The 8,699-nt window shown below is 48.3% G+C and overlaps 1 protein-coding gene across 1 annotated transcript; it reads right to left on the bottom strand.

Annotated features, from left to right (window-relative positions):
* Nucleotides 1–1,090: 1,090 nt before the first annotated feature.
* On the bottom strand, nucleotides 1,091–8,640 carry LOC114845889 (choline O-acetyltransferase-like). Its single transcript, XM_029134452.3, has 15 exons — nucleotides 8,451–8,640; nucleotides 7,833–7,926; nucleotides 7,259–7,459; nucleotides 6,867–6,985; nucleotides 6,118–6,171; nucleotides 5,826–5,997; nucleotides 4,964–5,141; nucleotides 4,698–4,867; nucleotides 4,511–4,611; nucleotides 4,311–4,439; nucleotides 4,108–4,230; nucleotides 3,888–4,029; nucleotides 3,612–3,674; nucleotides 3,346–3,483; nucleotides 1,091–2,871 (listed from the first exon to the last, which is right to left on the bottom strand). Exons 2-15 carry the CDS (start codon nucleotides 7,875–7,877, stop codon nucleotides 2,623–2,625), a joined length of 1,884 nt encoding a protein of 627 aa, XP_028990285.1. The 5' UTR covers nucleotides 7,878–7,926; nucleotides 8,451–8,640; the 3' UTR covers nucleotides 1,091–2,622.
* Between the last annotated feature and the right edge of the window lie 59 nt (nucleotides 8,641–8,699).

The following is an 8,699-nucleotide window of genomic DNA, read 5'->3' as shown; positions in this document are numbered from 1 at the left end:
ATACCTCAAACGCAGGATGACGGGACATTTTCGTCCGGCCCGGTTTGGAGACGGCTGCGTCCCGGCTCGCGGCCTCTGACCCGGCGAACGCCCGGCAGCGAGGCGAGCGTGTTGGATGGAGGCTCAGCTGAACTAATTGGATCTTGTAGCCGGTGTTTCTGATTCATGACAACATGGTTGATTAGTGATTACAGCGGCAGGATTGTGGGATCCAACGTGTAATAACTGGTGACCAGTGCAGTTCTCTACTCCCATCTATCACAAAGGACACAGTCTACTTTTGACAGGACCTGTAATTATTTATTTTTTAGTGATCTTCGGCTTCTTGTGGAAATGGCGGAGGAAATCTGCATGTGGAGCTCACCTCCCTCCCAGTCGATACCTGCCAGCAGACGAAGCTCTGGCCTCATCTGTGGCGTGGCAGACGCTTATTAGTGGTAATGTCCCCCCATCATCCATCTCCAGGTGGGCTTCCGCCATTGATCTCGGCACCAAGAGTTGTCGCGAGCTGCTCCTTAATGCGCCGCTCGCCGCCAGCATTGCTTAATGTTCTGTCAATAGTCTTGTATGTGGACGGCCGACATTGGGCCTTGGAGATGTTTTTCTTCGAGTAGCTAAATTCACCCTCAATGGGGGCAGAGAATATTGTGTATTCGCAACCATGTGTTGCGTAAAGGGCCTTAAAGTTGTCCCTCTGTTTCCACTAAGACACTAAACTGTGAATCTGCATGATTTCATTACAGTCCATTTTCTAATCGCGCTTTAATTGGACCCGTTCATGGAAGCTTCACTAAATGTTTAATGTTTTTGGGGCACTTGGTCGACCTGGTTCAGTGGTTTAACCAATGAAGAATTAAATTTGGGTCTCTCCCCAAAGACCTTATCAGATGCTGATGAAATGAGGCCAGCTGCTGGGAGGGTGTTAGTGAAGTGGTCATGCAGCAAACAGGAAGCGCTATATGGAAATGAATCCAGTTGTTCCTTCATTTACGCCTCGACTTCACTCCCATCGTCACGTCTAAAGGTGAAATGTGCAGCTTTGTGAGCTCAGTGTTGCTGTTTGTGAATTAGAGAACTGGCAAATTTAAAGTGAATTGTGGTAAATATTTTTATTTGAGTAGAACATCTGAATTTTGCATTTGAGCTGTTTCCAGTTTTAGAACAATTCAGCCACATTCTTTTTTATTCACAACATAAACATCAGTGTGTTGTTGTCGTTCTTCTTTTACAGATAAACAGGACACTAGTGAACGTTTATTGGCGTAGCTGCTTAAAGGAACATTTATTTCTGAAACACTTATTGTTAGTTACAGCAGTTTTATTACAGCTTAAATACTCTATGTCATCTGTCGGCTAAAGATCATTGCAGCCTCAAAACTACGGACAACTTTTCACCCCACATTCATTGAATACAACATACTGGATACTGGTCACTGAACTGGTCACAGGTTAGTTGTGATTCACACAAATCATGGGTCGCACACAGATACTCAGACACACTGTGGTAAAAAAATAAATACCTAACCCAGTTTACCTATTGGGAATATTTGTTAAGTTCTTTTATAAATGATTCAAAGTTTAAAATAAAAATCTACTGAATAACACATGACAAATACAACATGTATCATTCAGATTAAACATTTATATCACATCTACTGTAACGGTTTGCATTATAATTTAAGGCATTTTTACATTTATTGTCATATAATCTTCTCTATGTGGCCATAAAAAAATACAGCTAGTAGCTAAGAATCAACATGCATCTGTTTCTTTCTGCCGGACGTGGGTCACACAGATACACAACACAGAACAAACGCACAGCTCCTCATCTCTACAGCCACCGACACGTTCATACAGATGTAAAAAGCAACATGCGTCATGGCGCTTCATTCTACTGTTACTCCACATATGAAAAACAGCTCAGTGCATCTAATCAACTCATTGCACACGTGCCCTCACTGCAGCTGCTCTTGTGTTATTGCACAAAGTGGCTCTATGAGTGTAACCGTCACTCACGTACGTAGGAACACTGAGTTCAGCCTCTAAAGCACGTCTACATCATAACAGTAACTAATACAGCACTAGACTAAGGAACATTCACACAGAACTACTTCAACTGTGTCACTGAAACCAGCTACACGTCCTCTGGTTACAGCTATTATTTATATATTTCTATAAATCATAAAGTGCCTCTACAGATTCTTTTGCAACATTTTGGCTGTGATAAACATCAACATCATGGTCACATCACAGGACGAGGTGATTATTGGACGTCATTGAGATATAGAGGAGATGTTTTGACATTATAGCGTCTCGTCTACTGTATTAAAGTACTAGTCCGCGTGTGGGAGCTCAGGTCATTGATTCTCACATCAGTGCTACACAGCGGTCATGGCTTCTGTTTCCTAAAGGCAGCGGACGCTTCGCTCCGTCTGCTGAGTCAAGCAGGGTTTTAAGACGTCTACACAGACAGTGAAATGATTATTATGAGTATTATTATAAATATGTCTATGCTGTACATTACTATTACAGGTTGACTTTAAGGCTTGTGCTAAGATCACTATTGCACAGACAACACAATGGCGTGAAGGCGTCGCAGCTCCGCGTCTAAAGCTCCAGCTCCTACTTCCCTGCTTTGCGCGGCTGCACGGGCGCCTCGGGAGCCGCGGCACCGGCTCGGTTGCACAGGTCCCTGATTTCCAGCAGGCCCTCGTTCAGGGCTCTGACGAAAACGGTGGAGCTCGTGTGCGTGTTCTCCCAGAAACTGGAGACGCAGAAGACGATGTGGTCCGACTGCGGGTTGTAGCAGGCGCCGTAGCCGTTGGGGACCACCGGGCCGTAGCAGCAGAACATTTCCAGGGAGGTGGGAACCTGGAGATGGGATGTCACAAGTGTTTACGAGCCTGGATTAGAAGTTAGTGTGGGTTTCTGGCCACGTTTGTCAGAGCTGCCGATAGATGGACTACGTGGACTTCATTTGCCTACTACATCACCTGTCACAGTCCAGTCAGCCTCAAATTCTGTCAGTATTTGAAGGTGCGCTCCAAATACTGTCCCTCTGCTCATATGAGCAGGAAGCAGCATATTTTCTGCAACACTTCATTTGCCTGATGAGGATGAGAACTACATCAGGTCTGACTGAGGGTGCTTTCCAAACACTACCTCTACTTATAAGAGCAGAAAGTGAGGGTGGATTATGTAAAGCAGCAACAAACTGTTCACAGCAGCTTAAGCAGCATCGGAAATCGTCAAATTGTCTCTTTGTCCTCGTGGAAAGGTGAGTGTGACTTCTGGGATTTGAAGCATCTCGCTGGTTCAGTGTGGAGCAGAACTGGGTTTTCTCACCTGACTGGTGGACAGGATGAAGTGGTTACTGGTCCGATACGTCTCATCACTGAAGATCTCGGGTGTCTCCATGTGAAGCTCCTTCGCAGTCCTGAGAAGCCCGAGGAGATGATTGTCTATCGCCATTCCTGTGATCGCCTAACAACACATTTGTGCTACGTCATGGTCCGTTTGCACAGATAAAGCACGGTTAAGACACTAAAGCTGTCACATCATCCCAAGTAAAACTCGAAAAGTCTAAAATAAATCTAGTTTTATGTACTTACTGCAATGGTGTAGTTCGTTTGGGCATTGATAGCGTCCCTCAGTCGTTGAATTTTCTCTGAATCCTGTTCGAGAGGTCAAATGTATATTATTTAAGTTAATAATATTTTTCACAGTGTGTCAAATGAGAGCCATAGAGCAAAGGTCATTCATCATGCGTCCAGATCGGCTGTTTGGATGCGGCGCCGGCTTCGCACCTGCTTCGCGTAAGTAGCTGTGATTAGCAGTGATGTGGGACTTGCTCAGTAATTGGGGTCGAAGTGAGAAAAATGACTCACGGTGGAGGCGGCCGTCTCGTCTGTCATGGACGTGACGAAGGCCAGCGCCTCCGGCGTCGCAGAGCGGATGTTGTCGACACGGCCCTCCTGGAAGCGGCGAATGGAAGCGCTCTCGTAGGTGGACACCAGCCTCCCGTTGCACCTGTGGGAAAGAAGTCGTGACAGATGAGGCCTCAATAAGATGTGAGACGCCTTCACTTGACTATTTAATGTGCTTTACTTGTAAAACGCCAGCTGTAGAGCGACTTGAACAAACGCGTCCGGGCTCATCTTCAGCTTCTTGATGAACTCCTTCCCGTAGGCTCTGAACGTGAACACGTCCATGTCCAGGTCGTTCACCAGTCTGTCGGCGAAACGCACAGTGAGACCTGACGCCTGCGCAGGCGGCTGCGGCCCCGTCTCGCGCTACTTCGACTGCCTTGCCTCTGGAGTCGGCCTCCGGCCGCCGTCAGGAGCCCGTGGACGTGTGAGCTGCACCTCCAGCGCAGCCTCCTGGGAGCGGGGAGCGCTCGGACCCCCGGGGCGGCTCCGATCCGGGAGGGACTCCCTGTTCTGTTGAGTAAAACACACGTCTCCCATGCTGTGGGCTCCAATCACTGATGCTGAGCGTGTACAGTACTCACATGTACTTCATCAGGTACTCGGAGCACTGCACCAGGACGATTCCCTCGAACGGTGAGTGCTCACACACCACCCCGCAAACCCCGTCCATTCCTACCACAAACTGAGAGAGGGCGGTGAGCGGAGGAACCGGACCGGACCGGGCCGGGCCGGGCCGGGCCGAGGCCTCGCGTCTGTCATGTGACGTACCTGCATGGACTTGTCGTACCAGCGGTTCGCCCCGTTCTTGTCAGGGCCACCTCCGTGCAGCATCATCAGGGCCCTGTTGGTGTCGCTGGGCTCCGGGCCGCCGGGCTCGTCCAGACACAGCACGCACGCACAGGTCTCCATCAGCGCCAGAGAGTCTCTGTTCATCTGCTCTGGAGGGGAAACGAAGCCGGAGGCGGTGATTCCAGGGCGCCCATGTGAAACAGTGCTGTGAAACTTCTGAGAGAGAGCAAATACTATGCGGAGACCTTTTGTTAACGCGTCCCTGGCTTGTGCCCACTCCGTTCTCCCATCAGATGTCAGGATGCCAACGGGAGGAGATCTCTCTGCAGCGTTTTCTGCCATTTTCTGAATTTTCTCCAGTTGGGAGAAGATTTCAGTCTCATTAAGCTGCTTGTTGTTTGCGACTACATCCAGTACGAAGAACTAGTGAGACAAACAGATTAGAAATCATGGCGTTTAGTCTTGTGCCATAGAGTGGACCAGACACAGACTTGATCATTACTGGGACCTCTGTTATTTGTTTGACAGAATTTTCTGTGCACTCATTCACACCGTGACGCACTTTTGTCTGACTGCTCCGCATTTTCTCAAATGTCTGCACAAGATAATGCGGAAATCATCGCATTCCGGCTGGTTTAAATATTCAAATGCACAACTTTCCTAGATAACAAGCGAAAAATGGAAATTATAGATGAAATCAGCCAAATGATGCCAACCAGCCAGTCTGTGCTCTGTAAACAGTGTATGGAAGCCGGTTATCTTATTTCTGCTGGGCCGCATATTCAAAACAGGCAACATTATACGCGTTAGTAATATCTTTGTAAAAGTACAACTAAAATGTAATTAGGAACCAATAAAGTGGGAGTGGAATATTTTGACTTTTTAAGTTGGATGTAAATGTTCATATTGCTGCGATGTCTAATATACTACAGTAAGTTCCAGGTTGGCACGTGTGAAAGGACAGATTGTGTTTTTAGAGCTAATTAAATGAGTAGTGTTTTAAAAGTTTCTGCTCCTCAACTATAGCAGAAAGACGCAGGCATTCAAAGCCACACAAAGGACTCAACCAGCCGTGACTCAGGTCCCAGCAGGCGCCAGCGTCCTGACCTGGTTCTTACACGCCACGATGATGTGCCCGGGCTCCGTGTTGATGTGGAGCTGCAGGACGTCTGTCCTCGGCCCCGGGTGGCGGTAGGAGCTGAAGAGGCGGTAGTACTGCTCCATGCACAGAGGAGTCCCCGCTAACTGGCCCCGGGCGAAGTCCACCGGCAGCGTTCGCCTGGGAGACATCATCCCACATGTCAGACTACTTCATCATCATCATCATCATCATCACACTAACTGATGAGCAGTGGGATAAAGTAGCTGTAATCTGTAATCTGTTCCAGGTTCTACTTACGCATCGATGAGCACCTTATAATCCAACACTCCTCTGATGAGTCGGGCGGCAAATCTTTAAAAGAATGAAAAGACTGAAATTAAAAGAAGAGGCTGAAGCGCTGAACGTGCACAGAGGACTGGCCAGAGATTATAATTAGATATGCTCTCATCTTTCCCAGGACCAACTAATCACATTATGGTGAATTACTAGGATGCAGTGGGCGAGCTGCGCGTGTTTATCTGAGTTTGTGAGAGAGAGAGAGAGAGAGAAAGAGGCTCGTCTGTGTGAGTGGGCGTCGTGGGCAAATAGAGGAGACGCAGCGCTGTCGGCTCGTGTGTTTGGTGTCGTTCGTCTTGCTGTTATTACGCTCGCGCCGGATCGATGCGAAGGAGGCGGCCGCCGGGCACCGCACCCCCGAACGGGGCCTGACCAGCGGTCTCCGTGGAGAGCTTGGCCCTGTCACTCCCGATCTAATAAGGGCCCGTGTCAGTAGATTACCAGCTGCTTGGGGAGCTCTGGAGATATTCAGTTAGCGCAGCGCGAGCTGACAGGAGCTAATGCTGAGTTACAGAGCTGGGAGGACTGGTGTAATGTCTGCTGGACCACGGCCCGTTTAATAATTGGCCGAGATGACGCTGCTGATTGTTTCCATGTCTGTAACACAGATCTTTGTGTGTGGCGAGGAGCAAAAGCACTGTCAGCAGCTACAGGCCTGTGTGATACGCATGTGTTGGGTGATGATAAGCAGTGGAGGCTGCATATCGTACCTCAGAGCGTCCGTGTGATCTCTGAACGTCTGCTTGGGAAACACCATGGCAGGACTGGAGTTGACTGGCAGAGCCAGCCTGTTGTTCAAGTACATGTCCTCCAGCCAGTAGTCGTAGACCTGAATGAGACACGCTTTGTTACTGTGGACACCTGTGGGCAGTGATGGAAAGGGGAGTAGGAGAGGGCGAGCGAGTGGGAGCATGGTGGAGTTCAGTGAGCTGGACCAGCTGTGGACCGTCAGAGCTGAGGCTGCGACAAGTCTTTATCCTCAGGTCTGTTTCACTTTGCTCCTTCTGTGTATTATGTAGGAAATGCATTTATTCCAAATAGCAAAATGTAAAAGTTAGATCAAATGGACCCTGATGATAACTGACACGTGTGGCGTGTTTACCCAGTTGGTCGTCTTGTCCCTCCTCTCTAACAGCTTCTTCTGGAGAACCTCTCCAACTCCTCCCGGGGCTCCAAACTTCTCCACGATGACCTTGGTTTTCCTAAACTGCTCCTGTGTCACCAGGTGCTGGACACATTTCAAGTAGGTGTCCAGGGTTTGTTTCAGCGGAGGCACAGGGACCTTCGGCAGCGCCTGCTGCGGCTAAAAACAAGCATCCATAACGAGGCTTGAAGGACAGCAGCAGTTTGTCATGTTAGCTGTCGTCTCATTTGTTAAAAGATAATTCTGACACAACTTTTATTTAATTCTACGGAATTGTGTGTGTGTGTGTGTGTGTGTGTGTGTGTGTGTGTGTGTGTGTGTGTGTGTGGTTTTAATTCCCTTTGATGCAGGACAGGGCCTGAGATCCAATTGTCTCCCCAAGCGGTGAGTAAGTGGAACTGTCTCTGTCCGTGGTGCTGACAGCACAGACTTCAGCGCATTCAGCACCACGGACAGCGACAGGGCTTCGTAATAAAATGTAAAGTAACATCCAAATACATCTTAATTTGTAGAGACAATCACGTTTCCCTACTTGGCCGTCTCGGTCACTGCTCGTCTTTTTCTGCAGGATTGGCATCGTTGCGGTCCGGTGCAGCGCAGAGGAGGGAAAGACCCCCAGAGGTTCTCTGCACGGAGCGTGTTTAGAGAGGAAACAGGACGGTAAATAAAATTAGGCCCACTGAGAAATGGTGCTTTCTGAGAGCGAGTCAGCTGCCGCCCATTCCTCATCATCTCGGCAGCTTCATGCAATCTGCGACTTGTCCTTGAGTTCCAGCTGCGCCCCGTCGCAAGAGGAATGTATCTTAAAACTCATTTAATCTTTGTTACAGTGCAAAAAGCGTGACCGAATAGAAATAAAAACATACAACAGGAAGTGTTGAACAGCTCCGCGATTAAAAAACGAACAATTTAAATAATAAAAAAAATATTGGAACAAACTAATCTATTTATATATATATATACGTAAAGATTTGACTGAAATCAAGTAAGATGGCAACAATCGGGAGGACTTTACAAACTTTTTTAGGTTAAAATCCATTTTTTTACTAACTTTAAATTGGTTTTATGATGGAAGAAGTGCGAAGGCGGCTCACGCGATTATCGGGTTTTAATAAAATCTCCTCCAGAGACAGACGGTGAGTCTCCCTACCTGCTTGCTTGGGAACAGGAGGTCAGGGACTGGTGGAAAAGTTCACTTGGCCTCGCAGGTCCATGCTGTGAAATCCCATGTCAGAGAAGCGCTCCGCTCCCGCGTCCCCGCGCCTCCCCGCAACGCTGCGACTCCACATTAAAGCGCGCCGCGGAAAAGATGCTGAAGGTGTTTTCGTCCACCTACCCCCTCGAGGCGATAAACCCCTCCCATCGAAATCTATTCGCGGAACATATTATCTGACAGCTT

This window comes from Betta splendens, chromosome 19 (genome assembly GCF_900634795.4).
Source record: "Betta splendens chromosome 19, fBetSpl5.4, whole genome shotgun sequence".
Taxonomy (NCBI): Eukaryota; Metazoa; Chordata; class Actinopteri; order Anabantiformes; family Osphronemidae; genus Betta; species Betta splendens.
The sequence above is the reverse complement of the archived record's forward strand: the minus strand, read 5'-3'. Positions and strand labels throughout refer to the sequence as shown.

Excerpts from the sequence above, each read along its gene's own strand:
- LOC114845889 (XM_029134452.3), bottom strand. The coding sequence starts at position 7,877 with ATGCCAATCCTGCAGAAAAAGACGAGCAGTGACCGAGACGGCCAA. Across the intron at positions 6,986-7,258 it reads GGGACAAGACGACCAACTGG|GTCTACGACTACTGGCTGGA; the intron begins GTAAACACGCCA and ends TGTCTCATTCAG. Across the intron at positions 2,872-3,345 it reads TCATCCTGTCCACCAGTCAG|GTTCCCACCTCCCTGGAAAT; the intron begins GTGAGAAAACCC and ends TCCCATCTCCAG.